The sequence below is a fragment of the Syngnathus acus genome, chromosome 3 (genome assembly GCF_901709675.1).
Source record: "Syngnathus acus chromosome 3, fSynAcu1.2, whole genome shotgun sequence".
Classification (NCBI taxonomy): domain Eukaryota; kingdom Metazoa; phylum Chordata; class Actinopteri; order Syngnathiformes; family Syngnathidae; genus Syngnathus; species Syngnathus acus.
Genome location: NC_051089.1, coordinates 3255889 through 3273178, shown reverse-complemented (window position 1 = coordinate 3273178; position 17290 = coordinate 3255889). Strand labels below are relative to the sequence as shown.

The following is a 17290-nucleotide window of genomic DNA, read 5'->3' as shown; positions in this document are numbered from 1 at the left end:
AGTTTAGTCAGGAGTTTGGGTTTTTGGACAGGTTGAGGATTTGCGTTTCAAATAAGGGTCAAGGTTTTAAAGTCGAGTTTTACTCAAGGATTTAAGTTTCGATCCATTGTTGGGGTTTTAAGTTATAGTTTGAGCACGGGTTAGAGGTTCAAGGTTGGATTTTGTGGTTGAAGGCTAATATACGTGTTGTGAAAAAAATACATTCTAAATTATACATTCTTATAAATTATTAACTATTCGAAATTGTGTAATGAATCTTAGAAATCTCACCCCACATCAGGTAAAGCCAACTGGAATTTTTTTTAATGTTTTTGGTTGATACTGGTAGGATTAGCTCGTAACTATTGTGCCGACCAATCTGTGTAGGAAATTGAATGATGGAGGATAATTACAAACGGTGTAATTAGCACATTAGCTCTTTTTCATGTTCTGTCTCATTGGGGATGTCCGTGGGGGTCAAAATAAGTGACACGAAAAATGACCCGTTGTCTTTTTTCACCAATGTGCACATGTGTGTGTATATGTGTGTGCGAACGAGTGTTTTGCCTTGGCCTGAGAATTGGTGTCGCGCTGGTTTCCTGCATTCAAAAAGCGCGATTTCACAGGGAAGAAAAATGTCCTTTTATGTGCCGGTCCACTTTCAAAGCAAGCTGTTGGTGCCGGTGAGTTTTTCAGATTTTTCTTTTTTCTTGCACTGTTTTGAAGACTTTCCAAAGACGTCCAGTCACAAGAGAAAACTACTGAGGGAAAATTCACAGGTTCAGGAACGGTATACGGTCATTTAAAGTCTGAATGGACACCTCGCCACGGGATTTGTCAAGCGTGCGGCCGGCGTCATTTCTTTATTTACACTTCTTTTGGAGCTATCATTGATTGTTGACAGATCCCAAATGAGGTTAACACCACCACATCTGTTTTCCTGACACAACAAGCACTAATGGTCTTTTAAACAGGGCGAGGGAGGGTGTCGGCTCGATCAGACTCGAGGGTGGTGTGGGGGGGGCTTTTTTCGGACCTGAATAATCTTTAATGTCCCCTGCTGCCTGTGTAATCATTCCACGGGGGATAATTAATGATTTTCCATGACTTCAGTTGGGCAGTGGTGTGGAATTCCTTCAACCATGCTGCTGCGTTTGGGCTCAAATGTCTTTTTTTTTTTCAGGTACTTTATTGACCGTCACACGGACCTGGAAAGGCAGTTCAACATCAACGTTGATGATGGCAAGATCACGCTGGCCAAACCACTGGACCGCGAGACGGACATGTGGCACAACATCACCGTCACTGCAACTGAAGTCCGTAAGTTCTGTTTTCTGGAATCATCTTCAGGAGACGCCATGGTTCACAAAATCTGCAAATTCCTGATTTGCATTCGCTGGTTTGCATTTAACTCATCCACTGCTAACCCAGTTAAAATTGATCTTTGACGTCTATAGCCGTCAATGGGAGTAAACGAGTTAAGACAATGTGCTTTCTACAACATGCACCATTCCAAACCAATCTTTAAACTGGACCTGTGGGCAATTAATTGCAAGGCAGAGAAAGGTAAGCTGTAAAGAAGGCGCTCAATTGGCAGCGTGGCAGTGATGGATGGATTAAGGGCAGGGACGAACACCCTCACTCCCTCTTGTGACCCCCCCACCCCCACCCCCTCCCTTGGGGGAATAGAATGTGATTAGTCAGATGTCACCTGGCGGCTCTGAAAGACACGGGCGAATAAATGCCAGCTCTACCGTTACGCCTCAGATGCGCAAAATTATCCGGGAATTCGGTGTAATGGCGTCACCGTAAAGAGCCAACTTGAAATGTAATACCCGTCTTCTATTTTTACCCCCTTTCACGTAGAGCAGACGGCCCCCCACCCCCTGTAAACTCTCAATAAAGTGTTGTTGCTCGCCAGCGCTATCTGCAACCCGCAGTCACTTAGCCTCGAGATGTACACCCGCCAGACAAGATGTCGGCGACGGCGGCTTATCAGAATAAGACGTTCGACTCCTCACGCCAGCGGGACCAACCCCCCCAAATGAAAAAAAAACATTCCGACAGCTTTCGTTTAGCCTGGCAATTAACGCGCACCTTCTTTGATTAAGCGCGAGGAGGTGGAGACAGACAACTTACAAGCAGTGTAAATTTCTGTTTCAGTAGCTTTAAGGGCTACATTAAGCTTTATCGCGACATACAGCCCCCCTGAAACAATCTGTATGCAAATAAAAGCCTTCCGTACGGGCTAAAGCTGTTTGTAGCTCTGCCGGCAAAGATTTTCCACCTCGTCAGTGAATTTTTTTGTGCTTTGCAGATGTTCTTTAATCTGTAAGGCGTGTCTGGATGAAAAAAAAAAAGTGTTTACTCCATACGTGTTAATGTTCTTGTGCAAAGTGACTACTGAGCTGTTTTAATTCAATCAAAATTAAGCAAATGAGTGTGCGTTGATGCATCCATGGCTTAAACACTAATTGTTCTTAGTACGGTGTTTAATGTTAACATCATATCCGGAACGGTGCAAAAGTCTTGGACCGCAGCCACTGGGTTTTAATTATTATTTCTTTTACAGCTGTACTTCAGGTTAGGTGTTCAAAAAATTGGGAACCCCAGGGCTAGGATTCTGGTTAGCTTTGGCGCGAGGTTATAGTGCATCATCACACTTTGGATTTTAGGTGTCATTTAAGAAGAAACATTGAGTTGACACACATTGATTGCCTTTCCGGGCCACATAAAATGATGTGGCGGGCCGGATCTGGCCCCCGCGTCTTGAGTTTGACAACTGTGGTTGAGAGCGTTTCAATTCAGGGTTGGGGTTAGACTGCAAGGAAGCAGAATCTCACTTTGACATTTATTTTTAACTCGAATAAAAATTTCTACGCGCTGTCATCCTCATTGTCTAAAGTTCGAGGCCTCTTAAGAGGCCACGTTAATCCACAACGGATTTCATCTTCGCCACTTGCACCACTCACTCTAGCGAGGACTAATTAAATTGTCTTTGATTGCCTTTTCAGACCTCCGTTACCAATGAGTCATTAATATGCTTTTTTTGTCTCCTTAACGCTCATGTTTCAAACATGGCGCTGTTCAAAAGCACTTTGAATTGTGTCGTTTTATTTTGCATGGCTGAAAGGTAGATTGATGTGGCTTATCATGCCGTCCTCCCATCATCTCCGGAAATGAAGGAGAAATAAAGATGGAAAAACAAAGGAAATTAAAACTAGGTCATGTCATGTAGCTGGGATTTTCATCCACCCTGCTTCATTTTGTATTTTTCCCAAAGACTCACCTGTTTTAACATTCATTTCTCTGTCTCCTAGGTAACCACAGTCAGATATCCCGGGCGGTGGTTGCCATCCGGGTCATGGACATAAACGACAACGCCCCGGAGTTCGCCACCGAATATGAAGCCTTTTTGTGTGAAAATGGAAAACCCGGACAGGTAAAGGGTGAAAAAGGGAAAAAGAATACAGTAGACGCTCGTTCATCAAAGCAGCCATCCGTCACTCTCCTTTTTCTTGCTTTCCGCCCACTTAATGATTGGCCATGGTGAATTATGGCCTTAATTATTTCGCAGAGAAGCCTCGGAGGTTGAGAGTCTGGTGTTAAAAAAAAAAAATGGCGGGGGGGACTTAGCCGTCAGGATTGATCACGACACATCGTCAGTTGAGAATGTCTTTCATGTGGCCTCCTCCAGATGGCACAATGCATTGCCCTGCCAAAAAAAGCCTCAGACTGGTGCTTAGCATTCCCCCCACCTGCCTTCTCATCAATCAACCTCATTCAAGGCAGCTACATGTGTCGGATGCACTTTTATTGGACCGGGGCGGGGGAAAAAAAAAGAAAATCGTCTCAAAGGCCCCCGGATTCTAATTCCCAATCAATCCGAGCGTGCGATAAGAACGCCGATGACAGATTAGCGGATAAAGCCGGCGATGCTTTAAGGCAGACCGGACAGAGCTTCAATGATAACAATCCAAATCTCTTAGCGGTGAAGAGCAAATATTCCAGCACGTGCGATGAGTATCATCTTTTTTTTTTTTTTAAACACAGGTGATCCAAACGGTCAGCGCCGTGGATCGAGATGACCCAATCCAGGGTCACTACTTTGAGTACCGTCTGGTCCCCGAGATGCTCAACAATCCCAACTTCACTATTAAAAACAACCAAGGTGAGCGAATAAAAGTCTCAAAAGAATTAAGCAGGTAAAACTCTTCCTCAATTTTGAACAAAAAGTTCCGCAGCAAAATGTTTGTGACCAGATTGTTCTTCAATCCAGCCCCACTCAACAGATGTTGGATTGAAAGTGAAGATAAACCAACGAGATCCAAATTGAGTTTGTCCTGCTAGTTTTGCTGCTCAATGTAGGGGAACTTCCAAGCTACCTTGTGGCAGATGGTGCTATGTTTATTTACACAATATTGCTCATTTCTTTCTTGGGTATCTATCTTTTTTTTTCTCTGCTGGTCCAAAGTGGCGGTGAACAAGCTGTGTTCACCGTCACGTGTAATGTTTTGGGCTCACAGCGGAAATCTATTCATATGGTAGCAGCCTTCTGTTTGGACACGCGGGCTGTGGGCTAGCATACTGCAGTCGTCTTTGATGGCTCACTCAGGCCATCAAAAGCAGGTCATAGTTGAGGAAGAAAAACACATTTTCTTTTCACCTTCCACAAAAAATAGTAGTATTTTTTACGCTGGTGCATTAGCTGGCACAGCAGGAAATGATACGGAATATGAACAAATGTTTTCTTTCTTTCCCTTTTTTATTATATATTTGGCTTTTGTAAGCTCTTTTTCCCCATTACTGTTTTTATGTATTATTGTCTATAATTCTTTTCAATATAATATATTATTATTTATATTTTATGTTATATCCTTTATGTAATATTATTTATATTTTTATTATTTATAAGGTATTTTATGAGATATCATTTCTTTCCCCCGCTTCATTCATTCTTTAATTTTAATATTGCAGAAGTTGGCAGAAGTTGCTTTATTATTATTAATTATTATTATTATATTTATTTATTTATTTTTTGGGGAAATGACTTTCTTCAGTCTTCTGGTAGGCTCAGATGACCTCATGATTTCTTTAACAATTCAACCAGTGGGAAAATAAACACATTTGGTCCGATCCTAACCCATACAACACCGGATCAAATGTGAGTCACGGAGGTTCTGCTCTTCTCCAAGCTCCTCTCTCTTCTCTCAAGGCGACGTGTCGGATCAAAACCGCCGCTGTTGTTCTTTTTTCTTTGACTCGCTCGCTGGCTTTTCCGTCGAGTCGAGCAAGCGTACGTTTGTTCTCGCACACAATGTAACCCTAGCAAGAATCAAAGCAAATATGTGCTGTCATTCTTCAGCTATATAGTACACAACGCAGCAGCCACTTGTCTATAGCGCCTGAAAGGAGGCCCGCCATCGCCACTCCAGCGACTATTTCTGTCTGGCGGAGGTGGCGGCAGACACTTGACTGAGGAGTGTTAGGCGGGCCCCCGTGTGCCGCTTTTGTTTGGGATGATGAGTGTAATCACGGGAACGGCCCACACGCTCGTAGAACAAAAAAACTCTTCAACGGATTGAACTTTAAGTGCTCCCTACTCACGACTGGTTGAATTTATCGATAAAACAAGCTCAAACTGAGATTACAATGCCATCCCATCTGGGAGACGGTTCGCTCCAAAAAAAGTCAAGCCCTGAAGTTCACTGAATAGAACTTTGAGCACCCATTAAATTTATAAATCCCTCGTCCACCAACTTTGTTGACGCGCAAATTTTCCCAACCTCTGAGGTAGTATCATAAGTGTCACCAGGGTTTGCCTCAAATGGGAAATAATGCCAACAACGCCCTGACAGATTGCCTCCGAATCCACAAAATGACAATAAATCCCCACCTCGACCGACAAAATTTTCATGCGCCAAGCTTGTATTATAAACGTTAACTAGATTTCATGATCAACTACATGGGAGTTTCACGGCAGCTATAATGACCCCGCAAGAACACACACGAGCCCCCACGGTGTCACACATACACAAGTGCAATCAACAACTTGACAGCAAAGTCTACCCGCAAATTTCCCAACTTCCAAAGTTGTGTCAAATCAAAAGCCTTTATGCGAAAAACAAATTAAAATGATCCCCCCGCAGGTGAACGAACGCCTTAGCAGCCATAACGAGATGGTGAATTGCAGCAGAGCACCTGTAAAAGGAGCAAAACCTTCTCCCAGTTGGCAATTTGACAGAAAAGCCGAACCAAATATACCCGCATCCGAGGGAGTATCATACAAGTAATTAGGATTCATATTAAGTGGGAGTCAAGACCCCACCATATCCACCTGAGCCCTCATAAAAACTAAATCAAACTCGCGACAGTCAACTTACAAAATTCCCGGCTAGTTTCACACAAGAGCGTTTGAAGCCGGGAAAATATAAAATATATACTCAGCCTTGGTATCAAAAGTGTATTTATTATGGTGTTTACTTCTATTTTTAAGATCGAAAATGACCCACTTGCTTTACTCTTAAACAATCCATCTAATTTCCCTCCCCGTGAAGTGCGGAGCGATCCAAATGAGATGGGACGTTCCGGCGTTCAGGAAGCCGTGTGTTCTTCGCCACTTATAAGACGATAAACCCGAGCATCAATTACATCAATCATCCCGCCCGTCGAGCATCTTCTTGATCAAGTTTGAGCGCCGTGTTGTTCCCGCCCGGCAGCGGGAGAGGTAAAGGTTAGAATTTCACGAGTTTTCATAAGAAGAGGCCCGGTGTTTAATAAGGAGAGGCGGCTAACGAGCGGGCGGCTTCTGGCGTGCGGCTTCAAAAGATCAGCCGGCACATTTCCTGCCGCTTCGCCTTCCTCATACTGTTGATTAAAAGCACTAAAAATCCATCAACGCTAGACAAGCGAGGCGGTGACTGATGTGAAATTAGTTCTCTCTCCTCATCTTCCCCCTCTCAGACAACTCCATTAGCGTCCTAGCCAAGCACGACACATTCCGGCGACAGAAACAGGAGATGTACTTCCTGCCCATCGTGGTGACGGACAACGGTAGCCCGCCCATGAGCAGTACCAACACACTGACCATCCGGGTGTGCGGCTGCAGTAAGGACGGAATCGTGCAGTCCTGCAACGTAGAGGCTTACGTCCTTCCCATCGGACTCAGCATGGGAGCGCTCATCGCCATCTTGGCCTGCATCATCTTGCTCTTAGGTGAGGTTTGGACCAAAGTTTCATTCTTGACCTGACATTTCTGAGAAGACGATGAATGTTGGCTACATCTATGTTGACCCAAATGACCCTACCTCCAACCAAACACATTTCTAGACAGTTCTTTTGACACTGGAGCAGATTTTGGCCTCTGGACATTACTTGGTTAACAAATATAGATTTGCATACACGGCACAGGGTCAGGGTTAGGGTTTTTGTACGTGATCCCAATTGACCCACCAAAAAAAACATTCCAGCCAATTTCCATGACCAAGGAGCAGTCACAAAATTTGGTTTTAGTCCCTGGGTAGTGGGATTTTTGTCCCATACAAACTCATTCTCTTGTTGTGAATGCATCCTAACTGCAAACATTATGTTATTTATATAGCACGTAGAAGACAAAAAAAAAATTATGAAAATCACGAGTCAATCAGACGGCCGATGATTGCACTAAGATTTTTGGCTAACGCTAAATGCTGTTTCACAGTTAAACAGCTGTAAACAAGTAAATAGACAAATTGCACCAACTTCCTCGCTCACCATTCTCTAAACCTGCTGCCTTTTTGGCTCGGTCCCGCTAGCGGAAGCTGGCTGGCTGTCTCGTACGGTTCCCGGTGCCCGCACACTGCAATGATGATTTTGCAGCCAACAAAATAAATGATTTCTGGCAAACTTTTGAGATAGACAAGCTTGAACTCGTTTTTCCTCGTCTCCCCCCCCCCCTCTTGTGACTCGGTCTTTGTCGGATAGTAATAGTGGTGCTCTTCGTGACGCTACGGCGACACAAGAACGAGCCGCTCATAATTAAGGACGACGAGGACGTGCGTGAAAACATCATCCGCTACGACGACGAGGGCGGCGGCGAGGAAGACACCGAGGCCTTCGACATCGCCACCCTGCAGAACCCGGATGGCATCAACGGGTATCTCCCGCGCAAGGACATAAAGCCCGACCTGCAGTTCATGCCGCGCGCCGGCCACCACTCGGGCCCCAACGGAGTAGACGTGGACGAATTCATCAACGTGCGGCTGCACGAGGCTGACAATGACCCCACGGCGCCGCCGTACGACTCCATCCAGATCTACGGCTACGAGGGCCGGGGATCGGTCGCCGGTTCGCTCAGCTCGCTGGAGACCACCTCGTCCGACTCGGACCAGAACTATGACTACCTCAGGGAGTGGGGCCCTCGCTTCAGGAGACTTGGGGAACTGTACTCGGTGGGCGAGAGCGACCGCGAGACCTGACCTGAAAAAAAAAACATAAGACTTTCGGAATCTTTTTTTCTCTACCGTTCACGTGTGTATTAAGCGCTAGAGTTCTATCGGCTTATAGAAACAGAAAACAAGGAGAAGAAAAAAAAACCACGGGCCACTTTTTTTGTATTCTTCCTAGAGTTGAGGTCTAGCAGTCATCCACATTGTAATCGTTGAGCCGAAACAAACCGTCTTTTTACTAGGAGATTCTTGTGGGGTGTAAAAACTTTAGATTCCGTTGTGGAGTGTCTAGCAGTGTTTTGGGTGTTAGTCATTGCCGTGACTTCCAGTAGCAGAGAGCTGCAAGGTCAGCGAATCTCGAACGGACTTTAAAGCAATACGTGGTCTAACTTGCAACAATGAATGTATGAGAAGATTTGAACGACAGAAAACAAAAAAAGACAAAAAAAGAGTGTTGGCTTTGACAACAAAAGTGACTTTGTTATCATTTGATATGTTCTCTCTATGGTGGCCACATTTATAAATTACGCTTTATACAACTATTTGTATTTACATGCTACGGTTGGCGCGTTGCCATTGAGCTATAAAAAGACATGAGGACAACAACAACAACAAAAAAATGTAGAATCTCTGAGGCCTTCTTTTTACAGAAGCAAGTTCAATTGAAACCTAATGCTTTGTTTTTTTGTGTTGATTGTTCATTACCTTTCAAGAGTTTTTCTACATCTTTTCCTTTCCATCCTCTTCAAATAAGTGGGCTTAGTCCAAGAGAAACACCGGTTGCGGCGTTAGCATCTTTCTGCTGACCGCTAACTCAGCATTTGATTCGCCAGGACAAAAAAAAGACGCAAATCCAGCCCGTGTGCATATTGTGCGTACATTGTATGATACGAGTAAAGAAAAATATTGGCTTGTGCTGTACATAGCATTTCTGCTAACATCATTAGTTTCAGACGAGGCTGGTAGAGAATTTCAAATTTCCGAAAACAGAAGACTCGACCGACGGTCTTCCGCTCACCTTTTCTGCTGTGCGTTCAAAAGCTTATCAGTGTGTATGTTCAATTATTTACTCCCCTGTATTGTAATCTCTCCAGATTACCCTGTATTGTTTCCTACTTGTTGAAATATATTTTTATAAATAGCGTTGACTGGGTTCCGTCTGTTGCTTAAGGACCGTCGACTTGGAGAGGAAAGCAACACGCCATGGAGATGACCAAAATATTGACTGCGGTTGGATATGTAGCTCGGTTTTTAAGGTCGTGTGATTCACACATCAGCAAACCTTTTTTCTTTTTTTTTTAATGAAACAATGGGCTACTGTTAGTGTTTTGGATTAGGGCCATTAGAGTTTGAGGGGAAAGTTTATTATAGATTTTAGATTTAGATATTTATTATTATTATTTATTTAGATGTATTTTTACTTTATCCCTCTCAAGGTGTTTTTCAAAGGTTTATTGAATAAACCTTTGAAAAATACCTTGAGAGGAATAAAGTAAAGGTTTGAAAATATTAGCAGGGGGTTACAGTACATCAGGCTGTCTCTTTGTGTGAGTGTTATTTTTTGTGCGTGTTCATTTCGCTTGAGTTCAATTAGGTATTTTCGTCAAACGCGCATGCGCATGAGGTGAAATTCCACAAAGCAGGTGGGGCAAACCCGAATAAACAATTAGTGTCAATTTCGCTCTCAAAATGGCAGGAAAAAATGCGCAGCTAAACGAAAATATGAAGATGAACACAGGAGGTTTTTAACAGGGTGGGAAAGTTTTTTTTTTTTTTCCCCCCAACGTCAGGGCAAGCCATTCTGCCTGATACGTCAGACGTCATTCGCGCATGTCAAAGGTTGAAATCTTCAGCGCCACTTCCGATCACTCCACGCTAACATCGATCAGGACTTTCCAAAAGGGACTGAATTTTGCAAGCGCAAGTTGGACACTTTGAAAAATCAGGCAGAAAAACAGGTGCAGGTTTGCAAAAAAAAATACGAAGCACTCAGAGACTGCCACACTTGCATCAACTGGCTTGCAACAACTGGCTTGCAACATTGCACGGTCTAAAAAGTTAAAACATACCTCAGTGACGTCTTTGAAATCTTGTCTCCTGAAAACGCCAAACTAAAACGAATGGTATCAGACATCCAACAAAAAGAATTGCTTCGAGTGGCAACAACGGGATACAAGCCACATTTGAAGAGGATTGTTCAAGGCAAGGAATGCCAGAAGTCGCACGAAGCAACATGCATAGTAAGTGAAAAAACACTATTGTAAATTATTATGTTTTGTTTCTGGACTTTTTTGAACTGAGAGTTTGTGAGACAGTGCACACAATGTTCATTATTGAAAATGACTGGCTTGTGGTCTAAGTATTGTAGGAGTCAATTTCTGTCATTATCATGTTGGTGTGTGACATAATAATGTCACACAATAAATTTGGCTGAGCAGTGGCGTGTGTGTGTAAGAGGAAGGGATGGATGTGTATGATAAAATGTCTTTTAGTGTCTGACTGGTTGGCCACCCCTGCAATAAATCTTTGAAAAATACCTTGAGAGGGATAAAGTAAAAGTTTGAAAATACTAGCAGGGAGTTACGGTACATGAAAATAAAAATAAGAATAAATAAGAATATAAATTAAAAAAGTAAATAAGAATATAAATAAATAGAATGGGGATCAGTTTATGCTTTTTGCTTTGGCTACATTGTCCTGAGCAGCCATGTCAGATGCTTATAAATTACCCTGTGGAGAAAGGCCATTCCATTTCTGTAATTTTAGTTTGTCTTGTAAAACTTTAAGGTTATGTTCCGGTTAAGGTTGGTCGTTATCACGCATTTTCCTTTTGGCAAAGTCAGACGGCAATAACTAAAGGCGTTCAAAACATCGCCGAGTACTTCCCATTTGATTGGCCTTATTGATCAAATAAGTCAAAGAAAGTGTTTATGGGAAACGTAGTAAACATCTCTCTCCTTCTCTTGCTGAGCCTTTAAAGACTCAGTAGTGGAGCCTACCCTGCTGTTCCAAAACCATTCCAGTCCTGCGTGATGCTCTCATTTCCTCTAATCTTAAAAAAGAAGTCGTCTAACCATGTTGCATGAGTCAGGGGAGAAGAAGAACAAAAATAAAGTAAAGTGGAACATTTCATCAAGAAATAAAGTCTAAAGAAAGCCTTGTAGCACCGGCATTCTTGTGATTTAAAAGCCGGCGGTGTCAAGAAACAACAGGGCGGACGGAGCGGGCGTGTTGAATCTGTTCCAAGAAGGCTGGTGGCAGGTTTATGCATCATCTAACCGCAGGATAAGCGTTCCCGTAGCTTTCCATTTCCTACGCCGCTCTTCACTTACTCATCAACTTTCTTTTTTTTAAATGCCTTTCTCCCTGCTATAAATGTCAGTTTGTTGTTTCTGGGTGTGCTGCACCAAGAAAAAGAAAATGCCTTTTAACACACTTTACTTGCTGTGCTATCGTTGTAGTTACAAAATAGAAATAAACTACAGAAACGACTGTGACTCCATAGAGCCCCCAAAAAGTGTTTTTTTTTTTTTTCTCTCCAGTTGCACAGTAGAAAGTCAAAGAAACAGATTTATAAAATAATCCACAAGGTAAAAAAAAAAGTCCCACGTGCAATGTGAATTATGCAACGTGTTATATTTAAAAATAAATAATAAAAAATAAAATAAGGTGTTTTGCGCCGTTGTGGGTGTAAACACAAAGGACTTGTTTCGACGTCAATAGAATTACACAAAATAAAACCAAAATATTGCTCTGCTTATGCCACACAGAAAATTGACTTTCACCCACTTGACTCAACTTGCTTTTATTACAACAAAAAAAAACCCGCCAAAAACCTTATCATACACCCTTGAGCAACACGACAAAATGTCGGACGCAGACCTTCATGCTGCCAAGCTTCTGCCTATGTGGACTTTTTCTATTTTTTTTCTTTTTATCAGGTTGACATTATGAAGTGTTAACAGGAAAGTCGGAGCCTTTAGTGCCGTGTTGCATAAAGTGGAAGACGCCTCAAAGGCTGTCGGGCACTTCCCTTTCAACACAAAGTAAACCTTCAAAGTTGTCCAATCTCATCGGTTTGCATTTGGAAGAATTTCTTTTTAAATCGAAGTACAACCGACATGAGCTTGAAACAAACTCAATTAGCAAGTGTCTTATATAAGGCACAATAAAAATAGAATTAACTGAAATAATATACAAAGTGAAAATGTTCCCAATCACGTCGTGTAATTAATGCGGACTGAGCTGGACTCCAAATAAATGCTACAAATGTGTTGAAAAACAAACACGAGCACGTGTAAGCCCGCTATAGGCGCACACACTTTTTTATGTCACACTCAGTAATGGATAACATCAGAAGCTTTTGTTATTTATGAGAATGCTGAGAATCAGATAAAGGCCTACAAAGTCTAATCTCCTGACAAGATTAGCGGAGAGGCAAGACCGCAACCACGTTCAGAAATAGAAAAAAAAAAAAAAGACAACAAAAAATAGTAAAGAAGGGGAAATTGCATCATATCTAATCTCCTGTTCTCATAGAAAAGTAAATAGGAAGGGTGATGAGTTGTACTGTAACACAATATTACCATTCTGGTTAATTATAAAAACCTTTTCATTGCCTAGGATAAGGATTAAAATACAATCAGGTCATCCTTTCATCCCCGCTCGGACCAATACGATCTGCAACCGAGTCCTTAAAAAAAAAATTACAAAAACATTGTCATCGCATCGACTTCCATCCACCCGGGTCGCTACCCGAGAAAGTGAATAAGCGGGCCAGCGCAACTCGGTCCACTCCAAGGGAGCAAACTTTCTTCCTCAAGTGGAGCACACCTGATCCGATTGTTTACCGTGATGTTTCTATTTCACCAGCGAAGATCAAAGTGGACGGAATTAGATACGCAAACACTGATGAATTCCAACGTGAAGGTTAGCTAGCTTGAATAAGTTCAATCGTAATGAGGGATAAAGAACAGTCAGGGGGGGTTAGACGGCAATTCTGCTGGGATGTTGTTATTGTGAACAAAAGGTAAGAATTAAGGGCTTTTGTTGACGAGAATCAATACGCAGTTTTTTTTTGTTATTATTTATTACCTGGAGGCTAACGAAGTTGTTTCTCTGCACGCAAAGCTTGTAGAGCACATGTCGAATGTTACAAATTGTAGAACGTTTGTATTTTCAAACAAATTTGCAAGCAAAAAGCTTCACCTATGAAAAAAGTTGTTTGGCCCAAAAATGTCTGCCTCGAAAACGGGGGCGGGGCGATTACCCGAGGAACAATTCCGAAAAGATTTATTAGTTGCAGCTCTTGTTATTAATAATGAAAGATGATCATTTTTGTGATTCTCGTTCGTTCTGCCATGATGAATATGCGTTACGGCTTGAGTCTTAATCTGACATACAAGACCCCTAAAAAAAAATCCACAACACCGCTAACCCTTTAGCATTAATGTTGTCTTCACTGTCTGTTCCACTTTCAGTGTCATTTGAAAAAGCCCCAAAAATGCTTTTAAAATACGAAAACAGCCTCTTAGCTGGAGGCTAACATGACAAATTTAGGCTGTGACTGACATCAAACTATTTAGAGCTGTTTGTTTGACAAACGCGTGGCAGGAAGATTTACACGACGGTGGCGAAAGCAAAATCAGGGATTTTTTTTTTATTTAGGAACTTTTTGTTCCACTCGGCAGCTGAAAAAGTCAAAGATGATTTTTTAAAAATGTTATAAAGGGTAACATTAAGTACTAGCGACTGCACGTTTTCTTTTGGACAATACTAACTGATGCTTTGAACCATAAAAGAGAGAAAATGCAAATGAATACTTTTCCATTTGTCACATTTAATCATTCAAGCTAATTACTTGAGCGAGAATTAAGACGAGATGAATCGTGTTTCATTATTTAGCGTTGCGGCGGTGACAAGAGTGTTACTAATTACCGTTTTTCTTTTAGGCCGGATTTAATCATTAAAGCTAATTACTTGAGCCACAAAAAGACCTCAGACACTTTACACTACTTTTTTTTTTAACAATAAAAGACCAGAAAATATAATGGGGGGGGGAGGTTTATACTTTGAACATAAAATTTTGTCAATCAAAAAAAAAACAATTAAGGTCAAACAAGTGAAAAAGAGGCAATAAAATAATCTACTGTATTTACTTTCTACTTCCCAATAAGTCCATATTCCACGAAATACAAGGAAGCAGCGTACGAGTCGGGCCCTCGTAATCCTCGTCGATTTGATGACTCGCGTCAAACGTCACAATGTTTTATTGAAACGCATCTTAAAAGACGCTACCATTCGTGAGATGATACATTACAAGATGGCCACCGGGAGCGGGATCTAAAAGGACCCCCGGTGAGCCGGCAAATGGCGGGAAGCCGCCGCGCTGCCGCACAGCGGGTGTGCTGGGACCAAACCGGCGGATGAATCTTTCATTGTGTTAAACAGGAAGACAAAACTATGGAGGCCGGCTAATACAGCAGCCGTACAATTGCTCCTTCTGCGTGGCTTTCATCACGCTTCCCGCGCTTAACGAGGAAATACAAGGCCGCTTTTGATGAGGTTGAATTTGCCTCAAAGCGACCGGTCCCAGTCTGCCAGCCGCCGTGCGGTACATTCAAACGTGACGCAAAAGTGATGACTTGCAGGAAATGGTGAAGAGGTTTGTACGAGCAGAGAGGTTATGGCTGATGTCTAATTATTAGCCTGTAAAGCTCTCCCCGGGAGTCATCCATATCCTCCCCGATGTTCCTCACCTTCTGTAATTTCACCTCACCCGACAAGGCCCTCTGGAATTTGCTTTGTTCCTTCACCGTCGTGAAATCTGCTACGTCTTTCGTGTCCTTCAAAGACGATTTGAGATTTTCTCGGATTTCTTTCATATTTGAATCGCATAGATGCAAGCACAAATTTGTTTGAGTTGATGTCATAGCTTGTAAGCAGAGCTCTCCATCTAACTTTCTTCTTAATAATAATAATATATTTAATAATAATAAGAATAAATCCTGCCCTGGAAACCAGTTAAACTCAGCCGTGTGAAATTTTGTTTGTATGTCTATCAGACATACATGTTGAACCAAAATGGCCGTCGTAGAGCCGGTCAGCCAACATCAAAACATCTCTGATGATGTCATCAGTCTGTTGGTTTAGACGGAACAAAACGCTAAGTAATTCATCTTCCTTGCAAGGCCTCTAAAACAAAGTCATAAAACGTGAAAATTAATAAAAATATGCTAAAGAAGACACGGCATTAACTCTAAATTAAAGCCCCGGCCTTAATGGTTGCCGCTTTGTCCTGCGGGCTGACTTTGCCTTGACATTTATAACGACAACATAACTGAGACCAAGTGTAGTGTTTCCTCTTAATAATTACTCTTCTCTTTAATGATGCGGCAGAATATTAATATCCATTTTGGCTCTGGCTCTCTTTGTGTAATTAAATGCAAGCCTGCGTTTCACTTTAGTGTGTTTCGATTTTGTCAGCAGCTTTGCCATAATGCGCCGATCTGAATTTCAAATGACGAATGAAAATCCAGTGCTTAGCCGAGTAATTCCATTAAAGGGCCACATTATGGAAATAAAGACAAAAACTACATTGTGTAATTCAATTTTCTGTGTTTGCCTTCTCATTGGGGCAACCACGCATGAGGCCATCCCGCCAATTTACTAATATTTAAGTGCCTCCTCTTCCCCAAAAAGCGCATTACTCGGCGCATAATCAAACATTTGCATCCGAGCCCGGCTTGCTTGGTAGTGCGTCTGTGTTTTACAACTCAATTTATTCAACAACTCAACCACGGTCTTAAATTAAATGTGCTGGTTTGACAAGATTTTGTGGCAAGTAAACCTCTTTATTCCGGTAACGTCTGATCTTGTGGAGTTGAGTTATTAGACTTTTATGGCGAGTCATCAAACGTTGCTGTCACGCTACGCCCACAAACAAGGATGATAATTCGAATGTTTCTTAATTTTGGGTTGTCCTTCTATGTACTGTGTGTGGTTGAAAGGTTTGACGGAAAAAAAATTGGTCGATAAAGAATATCCAGGAAATAGCCTACATGACGCAATAACAAAATCTCAAATGTTTTGAAATTTCGCATTTTATACCAGCTTCTAATTAACTAGCAAAAGTCTTGCTAGCAATTAGCTAGACAAACATCTGCTTGACACCACGAGAAAGCTCAAACAACCTGCCAACAAGAAAGATGAATGCCAAATCTCCAGAAAGATAAGACTGAAAGATCCTCTTCGAGAACAAACAAAAAAAACCTCCATTCTTTGAAGGATGATTGAGTCTTCACAATAGAATCCTATAAGGACTTAAAGCGCTCCAAAGAAGGAGATTGTGCTGAGTTCTCAAAACGAGACGAGAGGAAAGAAAGCTCTATCATGGAGTAACAAAAGAGTCTTTGATTGCCACCGGTTTCTTTTACTTTGACACACCTTCAGGAAATGTCTGCAAAGAGACAAGATTGTTGCGTTGACACCAGATTCCGCCAATATGGAGATAGCTCGAGTTGGAAACGGAAAAATGTCTGCTTAATACAAAATGGCCGACTCTAAACCTTTATGACTTTTTTGTATTTTTGAAAACATGGGGACAATATAAGCTAACAGGTGAAGGGCTTCACAAAAAAAACAAAGATTAGTGTTGTTTTTCCTGGCGATGTGGCATGAATTGAAAGCCCTCTTCTGACGCGGCCGGCCTACGTTCTTCTAAACATAGACTCTTTCGGCTGGAATCTGTCAGTCAGAAGAGGAATGTGGAGGCTTTAAAAACTCCCCTGGCAGACATTTGACTGACGGAGGAGGCGGAAGTCAAGCATCCAACGGCGAGCGCCCGGGAGGCAAAAAAGAAGCCGTTCAGACGTCACAAAAGGTTT

The 17290-nt window shown here is 42.1% G+C and overlaps 1 protein-coding gene across 2 annotated transcripts in view; it reads left to right on the top strand.

The window, feature by feature from the left end:
* cdh8 (cadherin 8) overlaps positions 1-9553 on the top strand; it is a 68396-nt gene extending 58843 nt beyond the window's left edge. Inside the window, exons 8-12 of one of the 2 annotated variants that reach the window (XM_037246549.1) lie at positions 1163-1299; positions 3300-3421; positions 4033-4150; positions 6943-7194; positions 7948-9553. In XM_037246549.1, the coding sequence (XP_037102444.1) occupies positions 1163-1299; positions 3300-3421; positions 4033-4150; positions 6943-7194; positions 7948-8435 (1117 nt within the window). In that variant the 3' untranslated portion in view covers positions 8436-9553. Of the gene's footprint in view, positions 1-1162; positions 1300-3299; positions 3422-4032; positions 4151-6942; positions 7195-7941 lie in introns of both variants that reach the window. The other variant, XM_037246548.1, reaches the window with a different exon arrangement.
* The last annotated feature ends 7737 nt before the right edge of the window (positions 9554-17290 follow it).